Source organism: Nematostella vectensis, chromosome 9 (assembly GCF_932526225.1).
Source record: "Nematostella vectensis chromosome 9, jaNemVect1.1, whole genome shotgun sequence".
Classification (NCBI taxonomy): Eukaryota; Metazoa; Cnidaria; class Anthozoa; order Actiniaria; family Edwardsiidae; genus Nematostella; species Nematostella vectensis.
The window spans coordinates 8,370,499-8,394,560 of NC_064042.1; the positions used below are offsets into that span (position 1 = coordinate 8,370,499).

Genomic DNA, 24,062 nt, shown 5'->3' on the forward strand with positions numbered 1-24,062 from the left:
GCGGAGAATTCTGACCCCTCAAACAACATCCTGACCGTCATGCATTGCGCACTTTCTCAACCTCCCCACAATGCGTCGCGCGGTGTATGGGTACGAGACTACAGCAGAGATTGGTGACTCCACATTAAGACTGCCAAGCCGAAGTCTTGGAATTCTATTTATACGGATATATCCCGTTTATTGGAGCTTTGAATATACATGTAGCTACTCAGCAAACGCTTTTAAGTTGATCATAACACATATTATAAATGTTGTGGCTTTCTTCTGCCTATTCTACTGCCTATTGCAATTGATTGGCTCCCGCCTCGCAAACTCGGTCCACGATATCACTAAGCTTCTGATGCAAATCGATGTAGTCATTTACGGTGAACACGTGATTTTTGGTTTCCATGGCAATTTGCAATAGCTCGGGTTCCTTCACTGCATCTCCGACTCCAATTGCTATCACGTGCACATCACGTGCCTGCGAACAAAAGAAAACACGTGAGCACGAGCACCGAAGGGCAACCATCCTCGCGTTCGAGGTGCGCTTGATTTGACTGCGGATAGGACAAAACTCTTTGAAGCAAAAGGTTGACGTGGTATGGCATGCCTATTACACCATCACAAGCATAACTACAGGGTCAGTACGCAGCTCTTACAAGCTGGAATTTGATTGGGCAAATGAACAATATCCGCACGTCAACACAAAGAACGAGAAGAATAGAGACAAAAGAACTCCTTTGTAGAACAAAGATAATAGGAGACAAAGCAGCTGCGTACTTACTCTATTTACAGCCTTAATTTCTGTGCTATATAAGAGTTTTGACGTTACCAAAAAACCCTCATGTTTGAACTCGGACCAGGCGCCCGTTTCTCGAAACACCCGAGAATTCTCGGGCCCGAAAACTTTATTTTGCATTTTTGCCCAAAATTTCGCATGTTTTCCTTTTGGAGAACCGCTTTCATCTTTTAGAACAGTTTTAACTTCCACTTGGTTCGTATTCCAAATGATCATGCTCGATGTTTTGCTGAAGCCAGAAAGTTACCCGAAAAGTCTCGGGTGACTTCGAGGTCCCGAGAACTTTCTTCATATTTAAGCCTGTGAATTTCGGGCCCGAGAAGTACGGGAAAGGATCAAAATAGAGGATCATCCTTCACATAAATCTTTGTGGTAAAATACGATGTTTGACGATATTTCAACACATTATATACCATAAATTTTATAGGGATTAGCCAGCTTTTCAAATTTAAGGAATAAAACGTTTTCGGGCCCGAGAATTCTCGGGTGTTTCGAGAAACGAGCCCCAGATCCCGCGGTTCATCTACGAACACAGGAAAACCTTGAGTGGCGCCAACACATCTTGGTAAGGCGAACTGAGCCTGCTGGTCCGTCCGTCAGTTATCACTAGAAGCACGTTAGCCACGCCTCTCCTGTCACCACCCCTGGCGCTATATAGTTCCTCGGCTGCCAATTGAAGCGCCTTATCCGTGCGGGTACCCTTACGCATATAAGCCATGTCCCAGATGAGATGGGTGACGTGACCAAGGGTCTGAGAAGAGTTCTAAATACAAAGTAGGTTAGTAACACATCATTAGGAGTTCGAGTTATCGGGTGTTCGATTTATCGAGGGTAGTATTTAGCAGTCATAAGGAAAATAATTCACTTCCGGTCAGCTGGTATTCGTTTCATCGAGGGGGTAGACGCCAGTATAAGCCTAACGCGCTCTCATAGCCGCAAATAAGAGGCTCGCGGTGATTTTCGACCCAAGAATTCTGTGTGTGTTTACATGAAACTGATCCTCCTGTGATTTAGTTCGAGTTCGTACCGAGGTTTCGGAGTAATCCCGATTGGAACGTAGTATCAATGCAAGCAATGTGATGAGGCGCCTAGTCCTTGCTATAGAGACCTGAATTCGGAATATTCATATCGAGGGCTGATTTTATTACGATTCAAGAAGGGCTACTTCGATCTAAGAAGTGATTTAAAACTTGGATCCCTGAACCTTGGATACCGTACCTGGCTGAAGCGCATCAGCAAATTCGGCTCGTGGTTGTACACAATGATACCAAACTTTGAGTCCTTGAACGCCCCCTGGGTATTAGCCACTAGTTTCACCAGGAAGTCCTTGGCGACATCGTACACTGAGTGGCCAATACTCCCGGACGAGTCCAGGGCAATACCAAGGTCAATATCATGGCGGCAAGGAGTTGGGCCTGGGAAACGTGCAAAGGATTATATTAGCCTTCTTCTAACAACAGTTTTTTTGTGTGTGAAATCTGTCACGCAATGCTTTAATAGAGGACACGTTAATTGCGTGACATCATATGACAGCCCGGTCTAATTCTGGTTCCCAGAGCTACTCGGTCACACCATTGAGAAATAGCGGGGAAAGCCCTGGGGACGAGAATGGGCTTGTCTATTCGAGGATACGAAGAGGACCACCTCACAAGCGCGGAAACGAAACTGAATGTTGTTACTCGCTTAAATTAGCCGATGGAAATCCATGCTTTGGGTGCCACACGGTATAGGAGCGTAAAATGGCGGCGTCATTTTTGGCCGTCACATGTGACTATTATTATCTCACAGTAACACAGTAACCGCTCTCAAATTTCGATTTTCTTACGTTCTGTTTGCGTTGTTACATAAAATAATTTTCCCGTTGTTACGTCGTGCTCATACGTACACTTTCCCATGTTGCACTCGGTACTCTGCTCCGCAGGCCCCTTGCATTTTTTCCCGCCATTCTCTGGGACGGGATTAGTGCAGGTCCTCTCACGTGACTTGAATCCAGTCCCACACGATTTGCTACATTTCGTCCAGGGTCCCCATGGGGACCACTTGCCATCCACTGTTTCACGAACATCACCTACAAATAATCTCTTACTAAAGCTCTAATATACCCAATTGTATTTCATATATATAATTAATATAATATATTAACTATAACTATAATTAATTATTAGTTAGCTATATTCTTGGCGAGGTAAGATTGAATGTAAATGCAAATAAAAAAACTTGTGATAGTGCTACGAGGACGAGGGATTCGCAGTCCTCAAGATAGAGAGACAGGTATCAACGCCTAAGAAAAAAAATTCTAAGTCGACTAAGTTTCACGGAGCTTCCCTGCCACGTTAATTATAGAATGGATATAATGTTACAATGATGACCAAGCAAAAGTGGATATGTTTATGTCTATGTGGTGACATGATGATAGTGTTAAGATGAAATCATAAAGCATTAGCGAGATTACTCTGGTATGTAATTAATCTATATTCGTAGCCGGATCCAACAATAAACGTCCCGTGGAGATACTCAAAGGCAAAAAAACTCCCTTTTTGTTCTTTCGGGGATGGTCAGATTGTTATCACAAAACTCACTCTCTCCCCCCTACCCCGGAAAAATTAGGTCCACTTTTTCGGATTTCGCACCCCCCCCTCCCCCCAAGAAAAATCCTGGGTACGGGCCTGTTACTGATGATGGTCATGATGTAGAGGCAGATCATCATCACTATCATAAGAACCAGTCTCACCAATCCTGTAGATATAATTGGTTTCCGGTCCACCAACGCAGTCAAGCGGGGAGGTCCTGTTGCAAGGCGTGATGGGGAAGGTCAGCTTCATCAGGCAATTATCAGAAGGTCCGTACATCCCAAACTGAGCTTCACCCAGGAGCCCACTCCAACATTCACCGTAGAACTGCAGCCCATAGTGGGTATAGCCATGAGCCTTTGCGGCCTTCGCGCACCGGCACGAGAAGCTGAAAGATAGCCGTAAATGATAAACCATAAACGAAGTCCGTAAATGAACGATAGAGATACTTTGGTGGCCTAACTATTCCTTGGATGCCAGAGACCAAAGTCAAGCCAAGACTTCTGATACTAATTTGAGTAATAAAGCAGCCTTTCGTACGACGAATTCAGGTGTTCGAAGATGGAGACGTGAAGTCCCCAGAAAACAATTCGCATTTTCCTGAAAAAATATGTCTGCTTGACTCTGCTAAACATGCAATAAATCGCTTGGAGCGAAGGAGCGGGCTATTTTGATTTTCCTGGGGCAACTCCATTCACCTAAACCACTGATTTTAATGTAAGAACTCTTTCTTGCTTTACTTGTGTGTGCGTGAGAGGTTGGCATGGGAAAAGGAAAGGGGGGAAACCGCGGCTATGGGTACCAGGGTACAACTAGGTATGAACGTCCAGTCCCTAGGACGGACCTATAGGAGACTACTCAATTCATCGCCAGCTCGCACGTGGCAAGAACTAACAAGATGTCCGGTCACGAATAAATGCATCGCCTCTACCAAGTAAAAGCCTACAAACAAGAGAGAGTGCCACTTACTCCATCAAATACTTCTCCATATGGTACCAGTCTATAAGTATACCGCTGAACACTTTTGAGGATGGATCGCGGTCGTTGATCAGTTGAATCGGTAACGGCCTGGGGTTAAGGGTGTCCCGGAAACAACCGATCTTCTCAACTTTAACTGGGCATGTCTCAAGTCCAGCTCCTGCGGATAGCACTGAATATCATTCAGATCAGTCAACTTTTTGCATAGTACCGTACCCTGGGTACCAGAGGCTCGTGCACCCCGGTAAACGACAGTAAACGAATAAAACTCGAGCCTCTGGTACCCCGGGTAGTACCCGTGTTTTGTGCTAAAATTTGTAACTAGTTTCTAAAGAGCGGTAAGAGGGGGGTGGGCCCCTGCAGGCTTCACGAGTTTCAAAAATCGAGAATCATGTTGATAAACTGACGACAAGGATCAATCTTTACTCGGAAATCACGATTAACGGTTTTTCACGAGCATATATCTCGATTCACCACGTATCACGGCAAAAGTAGCAATCACGGATGACAGCTTTCAATTTGTCCTCTTCACGATATGCGCGTACACAGGGGGGGAGGGGTGCATATGATACCTATGCCTGCCCACCCTCCCCCCCCCCCCCTTGGCCAATCCTGGGAACGCGCCTTACATATTTTACATGTAATGCTCCGTGTAAGAACTATAAGACAGCCTAACGGCATATGCACGCTTGTATGTCAAAAATGCCTTTGTTAATATTCGAAATTTGATTGGTCAAGACAACAAATTACAACATAAGTTACACTTAAAACTTAATGATGCCTAACGTTTTTGAATATTTGAGTTTTAGGATTTATTAGTATGTGTAATACGGCTTATTGGACAAATTTAACGTGGGGAACCTTGTGAAAATTGTCAAGAAAAACTATTGTTCTTTCTTCTTTTGATTGGTTCAAAACAGAAAATCTCATCATGTAATTTCCTCAAAATCTCACTATATTCTATATCTTGTGCCTGTGTGTTTATTACAAAAAAATATTCTATGTGGGAAAGCTACGATAAAGCTTTTTGCCGCAGGACAATGGGAAGTTGCCTAGTTCTTGCATGAATGGTTACTACATATCTTCGACCTGCAGGTTTCTGCTGGAAACCACAAGTACAAGAAACAAGCCTATATCGCTTTGATAAGAAGAGTCTTATTAAGATATTGCGTTACCTGTCACGATATTCCAAGCTATGGGCAAGAAGCTAAGGACAATTGCGTGACTGTTCATCATTTCCCCCTAGAAAAGGCAAATATCAATCAGTTATCTAAGAATCTGTTAGATTTTAAAAGGGCTCATATATTGTTTGTAGCGAATGGTACTTTGAATTTGTGTATGATTCCCAAAAGACTTTTTACAAAAAACTGAATTTCTAAAAACTAATAGTCACACATCTCATTCTTGAAAATGAAGCAATGATAAGTGTGCTGTACGAAAGAAGTCAAAGAAGACATGTCTAGTACTAAGAGAAGAAGAGACCTGAATATCTTGCCTTTATCAAGCTGTCCAAGGCAGGCTTTAGCAAACTTTCCAAGCTAATTACGATGTAGGTAATCACCAAAAGATCAATTTTTGCCTATCTCGACTGGGACATTAAAGTGTAAAAGATATATTTCATTATATTTTTCCTGTAGTTTTTTATTGAAAATGGTGAAATAAAAACGGGCGTAAATCTATCTTACCTTTAAGAAAACAAATCTTCGTAACGATCTTACAAACTCCAAAGTAGAGTCATAGATCCATACAACTAGATTATCTATTAACAGCTCCTGAAACCCATCCGAAATTGGCAATTATACTATACTTTTTAATTGGTTATATAAATTTAAATTTAAATATAACACCCGTAATATCCTATTTTTTTTCAAGCTCTAGCACTGTGCTTAAGTTAGAAATCTCTTTTTCATGATATAAACTTGTGATTTCAGACAAAAAACTTGCTTTTCTTTTAGAGAGATTAAACAAACAGTAGACTTTAACAGCCAATTATCCTATAAGCCGAGATGAATGTGTGCTCTTTTGTTTGGCAAGCCCGTATCACTTTTGATTACAAGATAATGATATACTCATGGAAAACACAAGGAAAATATTCTTCTATAGATATTCTACTTCCAATTGAAATCTGTATTATAATTTTCGAAAAATATTATATCAGAATTCCGCATTTACTCTAAAAGAGGGACATTTTTTTGTCTTCGACTCAGCGAGCTGTTCGTGGCGTAACAGGCCTTGGATCCTGGTTATTGCCTCCCCATCGACGCGGGTATCTCAGATTCCTTTGTGTTGTACAGTTCGCTAAACAGTGGTGCTAGGTGCTGGGTCCGAAATCTTCAGCCTAGCCGTAAAGTTTTCGCTGCCATACGTCGTTTCAGCTTTTTTATTTTTTTTTTCTCTCTCTCTCTTTTTATGATGAGGTTTGATCCTCGGACAATTGGCTCTATCTTTTTCTTTTTTGCTATAACTCATCAGTACTTTCATGGCTTTATCATTTTCCTTGCTTTCTTTTCTCTTCTCGGTTATACTTCATGCTCTGCATTACTTTTAGGCTTTCCTTTTCCTTTTCTTCATCAAACTTCTTGTAAATGGGTTTCCTGTAGTGCTTTTATCCCGTCGTGCCTTTTGTGACTCCGGTCGCGCCGGCCTGGGAGCCAATAAAATTTTATCAACAACAACTCAACAAGACAAGAGATTCAACAAAATGAGCGAATTTAAACCACTAATTTTAGGGATAGCTAATGGACTAAAAGACTCTATACTTGGTATGGCTTCCTTGTTTAGGCTCGACAGTACTCTAGAGAAAATTGAGGAGGATAAACGCAAGAAAATGGAGGATTTTCAAAGCCAAAGACAGCCCTACCGGGGAATAAGGGAACGTCCGAGAAAGGAAACGTGAGTAACAAACATGTCATTTGAATTTGCATGGAATGAGATGAAATGCGGCTCAATTTAGTAAAATAAAAGTTATGTTTAAAGTCTGTCATAGCACATCGTGCACGCCAGAAACAGTTATTTTTCCTTTTTTTTTAATTAAAATGTATGTCTGGGGGTTGTTTATGATACACCCTCATGCCAATGGACTGCTGTTGTATTGATATAGCGTCATTGTTAACTGAACATTAATACATATGTACTCTGGGAGTGGGGACAGGGGTAGCGGGTGTGGGATTAACACCAAGTAACAGGGTAGCGTGCTACTACATCTTTATTCGCATCTGTCTATCATTAGTATTACATAGTTCCTTTAGCAAGTGCATTTAATAAATTGTCAGGTTGCAGGACTTTGAGTGATTTTTACCAAATGACAATTTAGACATGCAGTCATACCTAGGACATCTGACCTCAATGGTTTGGTTATTGTTCCCACAATATGGTTGACTCAGAAGATGATAATTGGGTTTTGCTAAAAAAGATGATCTTGTTGTTGGCCCAAAACTCTTGCGACATCCAACTTATGCAGGCAAGCAGCTGTGTGCAGATATTTTCCTGTATGAGTCAGCTTTTTTTAATTTCTTAGGACTAATCCACCTTCAAAGCAAATTGTGAAGAGCATGATTCAATGCACACTGCTGAATGGAGGGATATTTTGGGTAAGAGAAAACAAGGAAAGAAGCATAGCATATAAGGAAAAAATAATGCAACTGTTATGTTATGATTATATACTTGCAGATGAGCATATTTTTGTTTGAGAATTACATCATACCAACTCTGCAGTTCCTCACAGAAGCAATTTTTAGTAAGTTCTTATCATTTTCATTTTATTTTTCATCCATCTTTATCACATTATTAACAAGCTTACCATAGAATCTTCCATGTCCTAAATAAAACTAGAAGACCACCAATTTCACCCAATAAAAGAAATAAAAGAATTAGATATGTGCAAATTGTACCAAGTTGAATAAATCAAATTTTATTTTCATTTGTGTTATTTGGAGCTCAAATGATCAACATTTTAGACATAAAGAAAGTACTGGAAGCTAAACAAATGTCACTCGATTTGTGAGACTTAAGAGAAATGTTAATGTTGTTAGACAGGATTTAGGGGTTTAGGCTAGCTAAGAGGGTTTGTACAGAGCTTTGCCATTCTTCAATAAGGAATGACCACTTTTGTTAGGCAAGGACTGTGTCTGGGGGGAGGGGAGGGAGGGGAGCTTGCATGCCCCCTGTGTCCATCTCTTGCTGTAGCTACCTGCCTAAGGGTTCACTGTGTTGCATTTGTGATAGAGCTCTTTTGGTTTTTCAGAACTAGTGTCCGGTGACTCAACACAACATAGTTCCATCTGGTTCTGGATGGGCCCTGCTTTATCGTGTGTATTTGGTGCATTATGGGTATTGCCACTGTTTTGGCTCAGCAAGCCACTTAACTCCCTTTGGTTTCAGGTATTTATCACATTTTCTAATAATCACATATCTATTAATCACATATTTTAATATATTATAAATGACATTTTTTTTATTTGTTGTAGGAAATCGCTGACACAGCATATAGAAAACGTAGAGGAAGACCTTTAGGATTCACTAATATAGCAAGAGGGGAGAGGTGAGGAACACATGGAATTGTCTCAGGTCAATAGCGTCCAGTACCTTGACCTAGCGCACAGTAGGTGCACAAGTACACAATCACACAATTGGGGTGGCTCTTCTACACACCCTGAGCCCCCAGTCTACAAGGCTCTACCCCCTACTCCTAGCTATCACTCCATACCTTGAATTCTAGGGACTTTAAGCTGTACTGGCTCACTGTAAACCAAAGATATGTGAAACCCTGCATCAATGTCTTGATAAAGGGAAGTTTCATCTGGTGTGGCTGATGCATTGTATGGATACATTAGCATTATTATAGGAGAGTTGATTACTAGTTTCTACAGAGAGGCTCCTTTTAGCTTCACAGCTGTTCAATATTTGACGTTCTTTTACATATCCTTTTACAGCAACATGGGTGATTTGATAATGATACAAAGCTACCTTTTTCAAGTAGTTCAAAACTTTACTTCAACATATTGCCTAAATTTTGACATTATCAATTATACTGACCACATTACTGACCTTTTTCTTGCAGTGTAACAAGTTATATAAGCAGAAGTATTGCAGACTTCTCTTTCAGCATATTACTACAGGCTTTCTTCCTTATGCAGGTGTGATAATACTATAATTCATCATGATTGCAAGATGACTGCATGATTAATACAGTCAATTCTCGTAATTAAGGATACTCTTGGGCTGTAATGAAGTACCCTTAATAGCAGGAGTCTATAATTAAGAGAGATGCTTGTCTATCATTTCTTTTTGCTCCAGTCTTATCAGGGATCCTATTTCTATCTGAAATGACGAGGTGTCCGTAATAGTAGGGTGCCCATAAGGCAAGAATTGGCTGAAAGCTTGTTTGTTTTTGTGCTCAACAGGGATTATTAGTTAGCTTTCTCCCCATCTTTGGCTCGGTAGCAAGTCTAGTTCACATGTGTCTACTGTATTCTCTATATGTGTTTGAATACAAGTGGATCAACATGGGTAATGTATCTTCAAAGATATTATATTTATATTCAATTCTGTTGAATATCTGTGTTATTATTAATAGAATCAAAAAGCCCAAACTGTCGCGATCTCGTACCAGAACAATGAATACAATACACCAAAAACTGGAAATCGACTCTGCCAAATTTTCGTCTTTAATAAGACTTCTTCAGGGCAGACTGAAGAAGGTGAATCGTTACAAGCTTATTTACATAAATAAATAAATAATAATAAATAAATAAATAAATAATAATAATAAATATAATAATAATAATAATAATTTAAATAAGCTTGTAACGATTCACCTTCTTCAGTCTGCCCTGAAGAAGTCTTATTAAAGACGAAAATTTGGCAGAGTCGATTTCCAGTTTTTGGTGTATTGTGTTATTATTAATGTATTATTGTAGAGAAGCCCCCTTTAGCCCCAGACATTCTATATACTGTTAGCTGCCCAGTGCTGGCGTCACTCCCTTTCCTTCCTTGTGCAATCCTGTAAGTTTTTTTTAATTAGTTGTCAATGCATGGCTCTTGCCAAAGTACCCCCTACAAACACCACTGATTACATTACTCACATGAGACCTTTTTTAGATTGGTCAGCCCCTAAGCGTCTAGCATATATAGAATCGAACTGGCCATACTTCATAGGCTTTGGACTGCCATTGGCTGTGTTAACATCATTGCCATCATCTTTTGTAGTCAGGTAAGCTGGTTGGCTTATTTACAGAATAAAGAGATTAATGACTAATAGGTGGGGCTGGCGGTTTATTTACTCATTTAGGGGACTTATTAAAGCTTGCACTCTTAGACTCCCAGACTTTTATTATGGGGAGGATTTTTACAAAATGTAACAATCCCTTCGGTTAATTTTCTAGGGCGTCTCCTCCTAGCTTATATTAAATCCATAGTTTTTTTTCTATTTGAGGGTGAAGGGCTATCTGAATCTTTCTTGCCTTCTTTAATAAAAGCACATTTCACACCTGATACTGTGCTGATAGTCCTCTTTTTTGTTTAGTGGTTGTGTCTTTGCCATCTTCTTTCCACTCTTCATCATTAGTGGTAACGAGTCCAATGTGGTTGAAACAAAGTAAGTTTATAAGGAGTGTAGAGACCTTTCAATAAAAGGGAATATTATACAGTGAAACCTATTGCCATTATTTGTGTTCCCAAAGAAGCTCAATGTTTCCTAAGAGGAAGTATGAGAGTCGCCATTTGAGCTGATGTCTGATAGACTTCATTAAGAGGCAGCGCATCAAATAGTGGTTCAAGAACTCTGTTTTTTTCCCCGGCTCCCGTAGTCCCCGAATTGGCTTGTAACCTTTAAAGCATTTACAAATTAGAAAACTTTTGACATATTTAGAGACACCTGATTTGTGCTTACAATTAACTGGATATTTCCAATTATTGTGACTGTTTATAAGAATGAGCACAATTGCTACCTTATTACACTTTATTTTCTCGTCACTATGATTTCGCGAAAATTAAGTGACGCGAAAATAAGTATCGCGAATATTGGGATGCGCGAAAATTATATGAGCACACTATTAGCCTTTGGGCGAAATACGGACCGTTTCATTAGTTTATGGCTACATCTTGTTTATTTAGTCTTCTAAGGGACTCTAACGTATATAGTACCGTGACGGGTTGAGTTGGACAACCCTGAACTGTATACAAATAGATGTTTGTGGAACTAAATGTAGCCCACGCACGTTTCTGTTACAGCTTATTACGGCTTTTATAATTAAAGCACATAATTCCAATTGTTTTGCTTAATTTTATTGTTACAAATTCTCAAAATCGCAAAAATAAAGTGACATTGTTTATACGAAAATAGCGAAATCGAGAAAATAAAAGTTTCGCAAAATATCGCCATCTCAAAATAGCGAAATTTTGATGTCGCGAAAATTAAGTGTAATAAGGTATATACAACTTTTCGTGCATCCATTTTTTTTTTCATTTCCTTGCAGCCAGTTTCCCATTCGGATTTTTGCTGTTGTGGTCTGGTTGACAAACAAGATCTTCCACCGCTCCACAGCTAGGAAGCAGACTGGGCAGCGTGACCCGTCTGCAACCCAGCCTTCATCTTGACGAGCAGCGGGTTACCCACCCTTCCCCAGCCTTCATCTTGACGAGCAGCGGATTACCCACCCTTCCCCAGCCTTCATCTTGACGAGCAGCGGGTTACCCACCCTTCCCCAGCCTTCATCTTGACGAGCAGCGGGTTACCCACCCTTCCCCAGCCTTTGACATTGTAGACAGCAATGCGCAATCCCTTAAAGAACAATCAAGCAATTCAATTTCTTATAGCTCTATTGAGGGCTTCTGGAATTACGCGGGAAAAAAAACTCAAAATTACGCGGGATTCTTTGCTAAATTACGCGGAAAATCAATTATTACGCGCCTAATTACGCGGGATTTTTCAATACATTTTTCTTTAAAAATCAAAATTTTGCGGGATTTTTTACTGAATTACGCGCTAAATTACACAGAATATCAACTGTTACGCCCGAAGGAAAGCACGAAATAACTTGAAAAGGTTATTTTTTTTTTGCGTGGAAATATCTTAGGCAAGTTTTCATTGGCTCCTAACCACCAGCCAATTAAAAAAGGTATTTTATTATTAGTCTTAGGCCTTCGCAGTTTAGCAAAGAACGCCTAGTCATTTTATTTGTGTTCGAAATTCAGTTCAAAATATCGCACTCTTAGAGGTAAGAACCCTAAAAGAACAAATCACCTGTGCAATTAAATATTTTGTCTTACAAAATTTAGCCAAATTACGCGGGATTACGCGGAAAAAGCAAAATTACGCGCTTCCGCACAAGCGCGTAATTCCAGAAGCCCTGTCTATTGCATTATATAATTTACAAACATGCTCTTTTAAAGCGAATATCAGATAATATAATTATTTTTACCGTGCTAATTTGTTTGAGGTAAATAAATATATTAAACCTCATTGAAACTGTTTCATAGGGGGGAATTACACATAAAGTGTCGTATCTATTGACAATAACAACATTTAGCATCCTGGGAATAGCACAGGCAGGAAGACGACATCAAGAGAATGGGAATTTCATTTACTTCTCCATTCTCCTTTTGGGAGAAACGGTACTCAAGACTTGTGCTGGGGCGCATTGTCTTTCCACCACATCTTGTCTTTAAACCAGTTGGAAAAATGTGCCAAGTTTTGTTAGCCAGCCCCGTACATGTTTGAGGATTTTTTTGGCTTGGTATAAATAACGTCAGACGATCGTTTCCGGGCGGCTCAGGAGCGATGTGGCTTATGTAGAAAGCAGAGTCTTCCATGTTCTTATTTCATTTGCGTATTACCCCCCTTTACTTCTCTTGCAATTAAGTCCTAAAATTGTGTTGTTTCATTTTCTTTCTTTTTTTTATTCTCGAAAGTAGAGAATTGAAAAAATAGACGAGCCGAGTGCTGTTCCTTTGGGTACCTTGTGGCGTATATCGGGCTCCCTGTTGTGGATTTGTCAAGCTCGGCAATCAAAACAATTGAAGGCACGTAGGCTTATTCTTCGAATATCCGCTGAGTGCTTGTCGAGCAATGGACCCCAAAGTCGCAGTTATTACGGGGTGCTCTAGTGGCATAGGCCTAGCCACGGCAAGCATTCTCGCTAAAGATGGCGAGAAGCGCTTTCGCGTGTACGCGACAATGCGAAATCTCGACAAGAAAGGCTCACTCGAGAGCGCTTGCCAAAACGCACTCGGAGACACACTCTTTATTAGGGAACTTGATGTTTCTTCAGATGACTCGGTAGAAGAGGCTTTGAACGCGATCTACGAAGAAGAAGGGCGGATAGATATCCTAGGTAAGTTTGTGTGTGATTCTACACAGATAATTATAATTCAAATGAATGAAACGAAGCCATATAATTAAATGGAGCGGTGAGTGTATGCTAATTCAAGCTGAACTTGTCAATAAGAGTCTATACAAAATCTGACAATAAAATGGCATACATGCAGTGCTATAGTATATGCTCCAAAAATGCCTCCCTGACCCCATGAACATTATTTTCCATTTTCCTTTATTCTATCAACTGACCAGGGGGCAGTTGACCTACCCCCACCCCCACCCCCATGTGCTAGCTACTGCCCAGTCAGCCCTTTCCTATTGAAGGGTGCTAATTCTTCTAAATTTCTTTTTTGTTTCAGTCAATAATGCCGGCATTAGCCATATTGGCATGCTGGAAACCCAAACACAATCACTGGTGAAGGAAACCTTTAATACAAACTTCTTTGGGGTTTTGAGAATGAGCAAGGCTGTCATACCCAGGATGAAGTCAGATCATTCAGGACATATTATCAATATTAGCAGCACGGCGGGGCACACTGGTATGCCATTCACTGGTCTTTACTGTGCCAGCAAGTTCGCAGTTGAGGGTTTATCTGAATCTCTGGCACCTTTGCTAAGAAAATTTGGGGTCAAGTAAGTCAAGTATTTATTTGTTTTACTCACAATAACATATTAATCATAATAAGAAGCAAATCCAGATCTTCTAATAGTTTTGTAGCCTGAGTGGGTAATGTCATTTCTCTAAAACCAAAGCAATTTTATCATTATTTTATTAAGACTGCGGAGCCAGGATTTTGCTAAGGGGCAGTGGAGGGGAGGGGGAGGTAGGTGGTTGTTGTAGAGGCTTACATTTCATATGCCTTAACTTTAAGATTTGGATTCTTCAATAACAACAGATTGGTTTCTGATTATTAAGGAGGGGGTGTACATGCCCACTGCCCTCTTCGCTAGCTGCATGTCTGTTGATCATGGTCATTTCACTATAATAATTTAATATTGCTATTGATGCTAGGCGATAGAGCCAAATAGAAAGAGTCAATACTAAATGCTACTCAATTGTTAAAGTTGATATGAACCATGATCAAAGGAATAGTTCCTCATTCTTTCTGGTTAATAATAAGTTATCCATGTTACTGGAATGTACATAACAATTAAGGGTACTGCCCATTTCAGGATTTCTATCATCGAACCAGGGCCCGTGAATTCACCCTCTGCATCATTCAACCAAATTGCTGTCCCAGAAGAGGAGGATGCTGACGAAGAAACCAAAGAATTACTTGAGAACTTCCGATGCAAGATAAAGGGGGCAAGTAATATTGCACAATCAGCTGATGAGATAGCGGATGTCATTCTTGATGTTATACTTGCCGAAAAACCCCACTTACGCTACCAGACCAACAAGAATTACGCTAACACCCTTTCTCGAAAGCTGGTAGATCCAAGTGGGGATAAGGCAGTCGATGTCATGTTCACCAGGTTCTTTGTGTAAAAGGTTAGGCAGTGTTGTAAGGGTTAGAAAGCTCATAGGGTATTATATAAAGGAGGTAGCTGCACTTTCAGCTGACTGTTTGATAAGATTCAAGGAAAGATAAATAATAACTTATTCGTTAGCTTAGACACAGTCCAAATAAGTGACTTGCATGAAGAAATCATGTGACTTTTTTTGGGTGGCAAACTTCTGCAAGCCCCAACTTTTGGTGGCAAAAACACAACAACAAAAGCAACTTGTTCGGTGCATACTAATCAGTCAGAAAGTTTATGAGAGATTTTTTTCCTTGCAATCTGGTTTGACAGCCATTGCCATTTCTGTGTTTATGTTAGTGTGTGTTTACCACTTAAAAAGTCGTGATTTCTAAGTGCAAGTCACCTATTTGATGCCATCCTCAAATAGATGCCACACAATAAACAATTAACTAAATTATTTAGTCATGCCACGCCCATATAGATGCCACATGTCTGGCCAAATGTATATTTGTGAAATGAAAGAAATATTATGTGATGTATTTAAAGAACAAGAGATCAGGTTTAATTGGAATAATTTTAAACCTATAATGGAGACCAATTTAAAGTGCCTTTCTGTTTCCCGAATATTTCCCGAATGAAAGCAAAGATTTTCATTAGTACATAAAATGATTTGAATAAACGCCGCTCTCGAATAAATTCTCCACTTATAAACGCTCCAGAAGTTATAAAAAAGCCGCGGCATCTAAAAAAATAAAAAGGTTATATGTGAAGATGCATAGAATTCTATATCTATTTATTACATTGGAGTTATATAAATAAATTTATTATTTAAGGGATTTTTTTGTAGTTTAAAGAACAGTACCAATAATTGTTCTATTATACAAATTAAAATTGTTAATAAATCAGTATAAATAAATGAATAACGAGCATAACGTAAATATTATTTTTGTTCTGGTCTCCATGCCGTTTGTGCTAGCATAAAATAATTTTTCACGTCGGAATAGCTCATATATAATTCGCGGAGAAGAGGTCTACCGACTATCCCAGTTGTCGTTGAAAGTGATAAAAGAGCTCTTAGTTTGCGTGTCAGCAAGACAACAGTTTCCTGAAAAACAGCGGAGTCTCAACCTGTAATGAAAGCCAGATCCATTTTTATTGCAAAAAACAATAGTTGTCCAATACGGACAATACATGTTCTTAGCGGGAGATGTTGATAACGTTATTAGGAAGCGAACGGTATTATATATAACAAGCTTGCGTATTTTGACAACCAAATTTATCTTATTTAAAAAATATTCGTTATCAAATAAATAATTGTATATGTCCATGAGAATAAAATAAACTAATTGAGCGGTGTAGGTTTACACAGTTTGTACATTTACTTAAATATCCATTTCTTTATTAATTATTTCGTTCTTGCTGTACACTCAAGGTTGTTTAGCAGCCGACTGGCGCGCATCATGTTAAATGTCACTTTTCCTTTCTCTAAATGCTTTTTTACCTTGAGGGATTAACAAAGCTAACATCTCTATTTTCGTAGCTCTGCCAGACACCTCGGGAATTTTTATAACGCTTGGATAAACAATCATAACACCTTCGTAAATACTAGTACAGAAATCAAACAATACGCACTTTGTTCTATGTTCAATTAACAGACCTTACAAAGCGCTACTTAGACGGGCACAAAAGCTACAAGCACCTTCATGCATTGCGAACAACTAAAAAGCCGTAAAATTACATCAAACATGTTTCGAAATTCTACACCAAACGGTGCTCGTGACCTGAGGTCAGAAAAAGAGTTTTTATTGTGTATCATGTTTACATTTTAGGCGTTGTACGGAGTTTAAGTTTTTGAATTAAAATATATGGTTAATCTAGTCAATGACTATGACATCACAATAGAGCGGAGACGACAGGCCAGATGCGACGACTAAGCTTCATGGCTTTCTAGATTCGCTCTATCTACGGGTTACTTGGTGTCCACAAGGCTTGTCATTATGGGAGCTGTAAAGAGTCGGATCGCAGAGAAAATATCTAAATCTCCCGTGCCGGTGAATGAAGACATCACGCCAAAAGTCGTTCTGTTAACTGGCACATCACATAAATTAAGCCTCGAATTCGCTCTAACGTTGGCGCATGATCCTTTCTCGAGATTTAAAGCTCTGGTAACAATGCCTTCACTATCGAGTAGTGAGTATTTAGGAGATTCGCGAGTGCTAAATGCCCTTAACAGGACGTTGTTCGTACTGCAAACTGACGTTTTGTGCGAGGACTCGATTCGCGGAGCGGTGCGTGAAATCTTGGAAACGGACGGCATCCTTGACGCTATAGGTAAGATAAAAACGTCAGGAGAATGGCCTCACTTCTTAGAACAGTTGGTATCCTGCATTGCGTTCAAATAGTTGTATTATTTGTAGTACGGGCACACCTTTCGGGCCTAGCATAATGTCACAACAGGAAAGTGACCTATAGTTTACAATTAACTCCGCATTTTTCTATCAAATCTATTATCCCCCATTTTCCCCCGCGAAAATAACCAGCTATTCCTTTGTGAGCCATTTACAAAGAAAAGAGCAGCATTTGAGTAACGCTTTGCTTTGTTTTCTTTGAAAATATCATTAAGATTTATCAGCGGAAATGTCTTGCTATCTCGCGCTTGAGCTCTACGAATTGCTAGTAGCAATTCACACAAGTCTGGGGTCAGCATGTCATTTACCGGGAATATCATAGCCTATAAACCGTACAATCTTTAGGTGTGTTATCTTATAGATGAAAAAGAATACAGTAGCGACAAACGTTGTTCATAAATAGGCTATTATTGTCTAAAGAGAGCTACTTGGGCTTTTTTGCGCCAATGTCTAAATGATCTAAGAGAACAATTTCCCTTGATGCGTGTGGGACTTGTTTTGACTCGCAAGAGAGGTTTGAATGGCGCGCATCGGAAAATACAGTCATTTCCTCTCGCGCGTTTTGTTGTACCCTAAGGGCCAATTAGCCAAAACACCTTTCATAAGGAATACTTTATGAAAAGTAAATGCTCCTTGCAGAAAGCTGGTTTAGGCCATAATAATCTGAGATTACTAACAAAATTTTTGACAGATCTTTAAATCTTTGGTAGAAAAATTGCCAAAGCTAACCGTGTGATTTTCAGGAAGTATTATTTTCATTATGGAAATTTGAGCAAACGAATATTAAAAAAAAGTCTACTCCATTTTTGTCACAATATTTCTTGCTCACGTCAATGTAATTAAGTGAGAGTCTGCGGCTTTACACGAGAAAGGATCTTTGACAGCGATCGTCACATTTTTTCCACTGCGTGCAAATGAACCCAAAAATGTCCACCGCCGTATTCTTTGTGTAATATCAGCGACAGTTTTTATTGCTAAAACAAATTCCCCTTGAAAATATATTTCTAACATAAATAGTTGTCGATGAAAACATGTTAGGAACATTTAGTACTTAAAGCTATCTTTACCGCAAATCTAGAAAAAGTGACAATAATGTTGCTTGGGGACCAAGCGAGGTATTGTATTACTTCTTTTGATATTTCGTGCGAACTGCGAGCATGCGGTGGTTGATATCCCTCTCTTATCAATCCCAAGCTTTATACGCAACACTCTGTTTCCGACGCTTTTGACTTCTTGCGTTGACCTATTTGAAATTCAAAACAGCTTTACAAAAAGTAATGACTAGAGAGTAGCAAGCGAATATCATATCTTCGGTGTGCTTAGCGAGTGCGGTGCGATAAAAGCCTATTTGCTGATAGGGTCGTTAGGGTTAGGTCATCGCATGAGGCGTACTGTTATAAATGTGAGTATTTTTGCGCCGAATTGATCATTACACATTTGCGTGGCGCGAGAATTATAAACAAAATAAAAAATAGAAAGCAAATTGTGTATTTCAGGTTACAAGTACATAATAAGGTATTGGTAGAAAAGAAAGCAAGCTGGGATCTTGGATACGACGGATGGTCGATACAGTGGAACCTCTATTGTAATGTGACTTCCTTAAAGCAAACACCCTCTAAATTACGGACATTTTTTTGACGCAAGAGGGCGCTGATTGGCTGATTTATTATCTACATCATCACTGTCATAATCATTGTTGTTGTTGTTACTTCATCATCATCAGCATCATCACCGCCATCATCATCAAATTGTAGTAATACCAGTTTCTCTTTTGAAATATTACAGTCATAACCTCTAACGTCCTTCTGACTGGCCCTATTGAGACACACACGATGGAGCAAGCCATGCAAGTGTTTGAAACCAACACCATGTCCGTCATCGAGCTTGTCAAGGTGGTGCTACCTGTCATGAAAAAACAGCAGGATGGACGCATTATCGTGGTCAGTAACCAGGCAGGAATCATGGGTATTCCATTTCACGATATCTACTGCGCCACCAAGTTTGCTGTAGAGGGTTTCTTGGAGTCGATCGCGCCAGAGGCATTGGCTTTTAATATTTAGTAAGTATTATTCGCTTGCGCTTAGACGTTTGAACGATTCCTTTGAGGTGGATTCTTTGACCGAATTGACTCGTTTATTACGATGTCTCGTCAATCCAGGCGCGTACCCAGTACAGTAAAAACCCGCGTGTAAGAACCTGATTTAAGAACCTATAGGCAGAGATTTTGGATTTTAATACCCCAAAATATATGAACCTACTAAGCCTAAAAATTCAAAAAGGTTCTTATATGATGAGTTACTCCATTTGAAACAAATAATGGGGCTTTAAAATATAAATTTGCTAAACATTTTGCTGTTCCATTAAGATAAGATTACAGATACAACATACATACAGTAGGATATCTCTATAGCAAAATGGCTATTTATTGAGTCACATCAAGAACCTTATAAGAACCTATTTTGCCTTGATATTTTATAAGTACCCCAAAATATAAGAACCTATTTTGCCAAACTTGAAAAAAACCTAGGTTCTTGCACGCGTTTTTTTTTTTTACTTTATTGGCTCTGGAGGAGTGCAATCATAGGTATCATATGGGAAATGCATAGTATTTGGAGATTTCTTTATAAGAAATGACCCACCTTTTGGCCACCAAGGGGGGGGGGGGATATGGGGCTTCGCGCACACCCTGCGCACCCCCCTGTGTACCCCCCCTGTGTGCCCCCCTGTGTACCCCCCTGTGTACCCCCTGTGTACCCCCCTGTGTACGCGGCTGGAATCAAAAGTGCTCACGTCATGCACTGCATTGCTCGTTTTGTCTCAATAGAGATTTCGTTATTGAACTATCACCCTGTACTTGCAAAGAACAATACAACATCGCTGTATTTTTATATTTGTAATTTATACTGAGCTCTTTTGCCTCCCTCGTGACAGCTGCACGATGATCGAGACGAGTATGGCGAAGGGCGAGGAAAAGACAGCCACCGCGCTACACGTGTCCATCGCTTCCAAGATGGAGAACACAGATGACGATACCCGCAAATACCAAGACTCCATTCCCAGCAAGCTTCGACGCCAGGGCTCCGTCAAAAAGATGAACACCAAACGAGTTGCCGAGACAATCCGCGAGGCATTACTCGAGGAAAAACCTCACTTTAGGTACCAAGTAAACAAGAGCTGCAAGGAGGCCGCGCGTGAGAAGTGGATAGATGTTCACGGTGACACGTATGTACTGGAGGCTGCCGAAAGACACTTGTACGTAGAGACGCAAAGAGTGCAGGAAGCGTACAACCAAAACGCGCGGGAATCCATAAAAAACGATTGACGTTATGTTTGTAACGTGTTATGACATGATTGCGATGGCAATTCAGGATGTGTCTATGACGTCATATAGGTGACGGTAGTTCCGTGTCGTCATGTGAATTGTGACATCATACAGAAGTTTTGAAAGTCCCCGATGTCATCCTCATTATAGCGATACCTCGGGAAACCGTGGCATTTTCTGGACAGCATTTTGGCAACGTCGTCATCATATTTGATTGGTTTGGTGACGTCACTTAGATAGGTGACGCCATATTGAAAGATGACGTCATTTTGATGGGTGACACCTCCCGGATATTGACGCCATTTGACTAGTTGACGTCATTTGAACAGATGAAGCCATTTGGATAGTTGACGCTATTTGAACAGATGACGGCATTTGGATAGTTGACGCTATTTGAACATATGACGCTCTTTGGATAGTTGACGCGATTTGAACATATCACACTATTTGGATAGTTGACTTCATTGGGATAGGTTACGCTTTATCTATAGATGACGCCATTTGGGTAGTTGCCTTTTTTCTAGCTAAGACGGGTAATTAACCGATTTAATGGAAACCGATTTAATGGAAATCCCAAGAGAGAAATAGAGTGACGCTGCTTTTGTGTCTTGCAACTCAAATCACAATTCGCTACTGCATAGTCTATCCTTAACCAATAGAGTCACAAGGATGGTTGTCAGTGGAGTAAACAACATGCTGTAAAACATTAAAGTCCATAAATGATAGCGAGCTAGGCCAAAGTATTGACGAAAAACAAAAATGAAAACGTCTTCGTTTAGATATTTCGAGGATGTTGTCAAAGCAGTAATGGAATCACAATTAGAGGTATTTTGATTGATTAGGGATTCAAAAAGGACAGATATAGAAGCAAAGAGATACAAATATAGCAAGGAAAGTGAAAAAGAAACATAGTTCTTCTCGTTAAAAAAGGAGAGAGAGAAGAGAGAGAGCTGAAAGAGTATTCTTAAAGTTCATTTTTCGGGCAATGTCCCTTTTCCCGAGATCCTTTCGCTTGCAATGCAAGCGTTCTGCTATATACTCTACGGACCTGTATTATCGTGACAGCGTAGGCACCACTTTAAGGTGACACTGGTGATACCCGGAGCTTTTTGAAGAAGGCATCAACCTGCTTGACGTAGCCAAGGATATAGATACCATATTATTGAGACACAAAACTAGTCACAATTTGAAATAAAATCTAACCAGAGCGTTATAATCACACATGCGTGTAAATCAACAAGAATCAAATATATCCTATTTATTATTAAAATATTATTGGAAATCAATAATTAAAATAATGAAAGACAAAATACCAAACTGTGTAGTTTGAAAAAAACCTCAGTATTTACTGAGTGGAGGGGGTTGGGATGCGCAGTTATCTATATAATATGGAAAAAGGAAAGTAGTATTTGATAATATTTTATATGACCCACTATTTGACAACCGATGGTGTGTGAGCGCGCACAATACGCACCCCTCCTCCCAGGATTTGGTTATAATTGCACTTTCCAAATGAAAGTACTGGAGAAAGTGATAAACGTTTTCATTGAAGCAATGACAGTGTTTTAGAAGGTCTCGAAATATTGGGGGGCGGAGGAGACGATGCAGAAACATAAAAGAAGATATGTTTTTTCGTGTGTGAGTTGTTTTGTCTAACTATCTTCGGGCGATCAACTATTTATGGGGATGGAAAGATATCAATTTTATCATTGTAGGTATGTATGTACAGCGAGCGTTTCTGCTAGGGTTCAACGGTTGACAGAGACCCGAAGATGGGCAGGATGATAGGCGTTTCGAAGGTTATTTTCTAAGCTTGTAGAAAATTGAGAATTAGTGGAATAAATTATATTTTTTGTGAGACAGTTTCTACTAGCATAGGAGATGTTGTCGATACGGTTTTGGGGTATTGCTTTTTACTCCTTCAGCTGCACTTTAATCAAGGTCAAACCTTCCACTAAACACTGCGGAAACGCTTGCTAGTTGTATGGGATTTTTCAACATGGGGCAACAAAAACACTTTGAAAGTGCAACATTTATTTTTAGTTTTTACGGTGTTCTTTTTTCATCTTTACACCTGGAGTCCATTATCAAGACATCACACACGTTTTTCATTTGCTAACCAGAAGTAGCCCATTTAGTAGTTTTCCAGCCTCGTCCAATGCATTCTAAAAGGCCCTGTTAGAATGCCTTGGACGGGGCTGGAAAACCTCTAAAACCCGGGGTTCCTGTACTTAGAGAGAAACCGTGAGGCATCTCTTGGGGTATGAGAGACGTCACGACTCTTACCTACCACAGGACGTCCCATCGCAAACCCGTAGGCTGGGGTTCAGCCTCCTCCGCTAGCGTCTTTTCCAATATTTGGGCTTCCTGTGGTGAATCTAAGTGATACCAGAGGAGGTATCCAGTCTCCTCCTCGAGAGCACAGGAGCCCCAATCCCACACATTTTGGGGTCCTGGCTAATATCCCTCAAGTCTCATTAAAGGCGTCCCTGTGGTTACTTTGTCGGGCTCCCTCTCAGTAATACATACACCACCCGTAATCCAAAGAAGATACACCATGATAGCATTTTGCCTTGGCTTGTCTAAAAATATTCATAATTTATCTCACTACGATATGACGTTCCATTAAAAAAAAATCAAATCATCTTCATCTCACTCTTCAGAAAAGCTACCAGGAAATCCAGAAATTACCATTTATCAGGTATGCGGATAAAAGTATTAACATTACGTGCGCTTAGGTAAAGGGATGAGCATCTCATTCAATACAAATCCGCCCCAGGGGACAATAAAATCGGCTTACACATGGCAAGGTATAAAGCCGTCCCTGAAAACAGTGCCGAAATCGCTTAGCATTGCTGACCTAAGCCTCTTTCGGTTTACCAGGAAGAAGAAATGTTAGCAAGCCACTTCTTCCTAACAGTACTATATTCTAATCCATAAATCGATTTATAATTTATGAACCTCACCAACAGAAACAGAGTGTCTTAATATCGGCAACGTAATAAAAACCTTATCAGATTCTCCAGGCGGCGGATAATGATAGTCACGTGGCTTTTGGAATCCCAACTATGGTCTAAATAAATGTCTGCAGAAGGCAAAAGCTGCAGTGATAAGAGTTGTAATAAGAAGTAAAGATCTATACCCCCTCCCCCTCCCCGCGTGGATTAGTTTCAGATAATTCAAGATATAACGGGCTATGTTATGAACATTTAGCAAAACATGA

The 24,062-nt window shown here is 39.9% G+C and overlaps 4 protein-coding genes across 5 annotated transcripts; 3 read left to right on the forward strand and 1 right to left on the reverse strand.

Moving 5' to 3' along the window:
• Nucleotides 1-161: 161 nt before the first annotated feature.
• Nucleotides 162-6,753, reverse strand: LOC5515409 (coadhesin). 2 transcript variants are annotated; one of them, XM_048732792.1, is made up of 8 exons: nucleotides 6,015-6,753; nucleotides 5,505-5,571; nucleotides 4,321-4,489; nucleotides 3,513-3,739; nucleotides 2,667-2,849; nucleotides 2,000-2,196; nucleotides 1,323-1,544; nucleotides 162-463 (listed from the first exon to the last, which is right to left on the reverse strand). In XM_048732792.1, exons 2-8 carry the CDS (start codon nucleotides 5,563-5,565, stop codon nucleotides 281-283), a joined length of 1,242 nt encoding a protein of 413 aa, XP_048588749.1. In that variant the 5' UTR covers nucleotides 5,566-5,571; nucleotides 6,015-6,753; the 3' UTR covers nucleotides 162-280. The 2 variants fall into 2 exon arrangements, with proteins under 2 accessions (XP_048588749.1, XP_001635525.3); XM_001635475.3 differs by having other exon boundaries at nucleotides 4,321-4,501.
• Nucleotides 6,754-6,926: 173 nt separating this feature from the next.
• Nucleotides 6,927-12,173, forward strand: LOC5515408 (etoposide-induced protein 2.4 homolog). The gene is made up of 10 exons (XM_032385157.2): nucleotides 6,927-7,221; nucleotides 7,847-7,919; nucleotides 7,999-8,065; nucleotides 8,573-8,709; nucleotides 8,796-8,869; nucleotides 9,389-9,464; nucleotides 9,732-9,837; nucleotides 10,429-10,540; nucleotides 10,853-10,924; nucleotides 11,805-12,173. The coding sequence occupies exons 1-10, from the start codon at nucleotides 7,031-7,033 to the stop codon at nucleotides 11,923-11,925; spliced, it is 1,029 nt and encodes a 342-aa protein (XP_032241048.1). The 5' UTR covers nucleotides 6,927-7,030; the 3' UTR covers nucleotides 11,926-12,173.
• Nucleotides 12,174-13,295: 1,122 nt separating this feature from the next.
• Nucleotides 13,296-16,047, forward strand: LOC125572356 (retinol dehydrogenase 8-like). The gene is made up of 3 exons (XM_048732796.1): nucleotides 13,296-13,661; nucleotides 14,005-14,278; nucleotides 14,819-16,047. The coding sequence occupies exons 1-3, from the start codon at nucleotides 13,397-13,399 to the stop codon at nucleotides 15,132-15,134; spliced, it is 855 nt and encodes a 284-aa protein (XP_048588753.1). The 5' UTR covers nucleotides 13,296-13,396; the 3' UTR covers nucleotides 15,135-16,047.
• A 152-nt stretch (nucleotides 16,048-16,199) lies between these two features.
• LOC5515407 (retinol dehydrogenase 8) lies at nucleotides 16,200-22,151 on the forward strand. The gene is made up of 3 exons (XM_001635532.3): nucleotides 16,200-17,440; nucleotides 19,303-19,576; nucleotides 20,449-22,151. The coding sequence occupies exons 1-3, from the start codon at nucleotides 17,107-17,109 to the stop codon at nucleotides 20,837-20,839; spliced, it is 999 nt and encodes a 332-aa protein (XP_001635582.3). The 5' UTR covers nucleotides 16,200-17,106; the 3' UTR covers nucleotides 20,840-22,151.
• The last annotated feature ends 1,911 nt before the right edge of the window (nucleotides 22,152-24,062 follow it).

What these genes read in the sequence shown, in the direction of transcription:
- LOC5515409 (XM_001635475.3), bottom strand. Translation starts at nt 5,565, where the DNA reads ATGATGAACAGTCACGCAATTGTCCTTAGCTTCTTGCCCATAGCTTGG. An exon ending in CAATTATATCTACAGGATTG is followed by an intron (nt 2,850 to 3,512) that starts GTGAGACTGGTT and finishes GATTATTTGTAG; the next exon opens with GTGATGTTCGTGAAACAGTG. An exon ending in CGAGTGCAACATGGGAAAGT is followed by an intron (nt 2,197 to 2,666) that starts GTACGTATGAGC and finishes CACGTTTCCCAG; the next exon opens with GCCCAACTCCTTGCCGCCAT.
- LOC5515408 (XM_032385157.2), top strand. Translation starts at nt 7,031, where the DNA reads ATGAGCGAATTTAAACCACTAATTTTAGGGATAGCTAATGGACTAAAA. An exon ending in TGAATGGAGGGATATTTTGG is followed by an intron (nt 7,920 to 7,998) that starts GTAAGAGAAAAC and finishes ATATACTTGCAG; the next exon opens with ATGAGCATATTTTTGTTTGA. An exon ending in CCTCACAGAAGCAATTTTTA is followed by an intron (nt 8,066 to 8,572) that starts GTAAGTTCTTAT and finishes TTGGTTTTTCAG; the next exon opens with AACTAGTGTCCGGTGACTCA.
- LOC125572356 (XM_048732796.1), top strand. Translation starts at nt 13,397, where the DNA reads ATGGACCCCAAAGTCGCAGTTATTACGGGGTGCTCTAGTGGCATAGGC. An exon ending in AGGGCGGATAGATATCCTAG is followed by an intron (nt 13,662 to 14,004) that starts GTAAGTTTGTGT and finishes TTTTTGTTTCAG; the next exon opens with TCAATAATGCCGGCATTAGC. An exon ending in CTAAGAAAATTTGGGGTCAA is followed by an intron (nt 14,279 to 14,818) that starts GTAAGTCAAGTA and finishes TGCCCATTTCAG; the next exon opens with GATTTCTATCATCGAACCAG.
- LOC5515407 (XM_001635532.3), top strand. Translation starts at nt 17,107, where the DNA reads ATGGGAGCTGTAAAGAGTCGGATCGCAGAGAAAATATCTAAATCTCCC. An exon ending in CGGCATCCTTGACGCTATAG is followed by an intron (nt 17,441 to 19,302) that starts GTAAGATAAAAA and finishes GAAATATTACAG; the next exon opens with TCATAACCTCTAACGTCCTT. An exon ending in GCATTGGCTTTTAATATTTA is followed by an intron (nt 19,577 to 20,448) that starts GTAAGTATTATT and finishes CCCTCGTGACAG; the next exon opens with CTGCACGATGATCGAGACGA.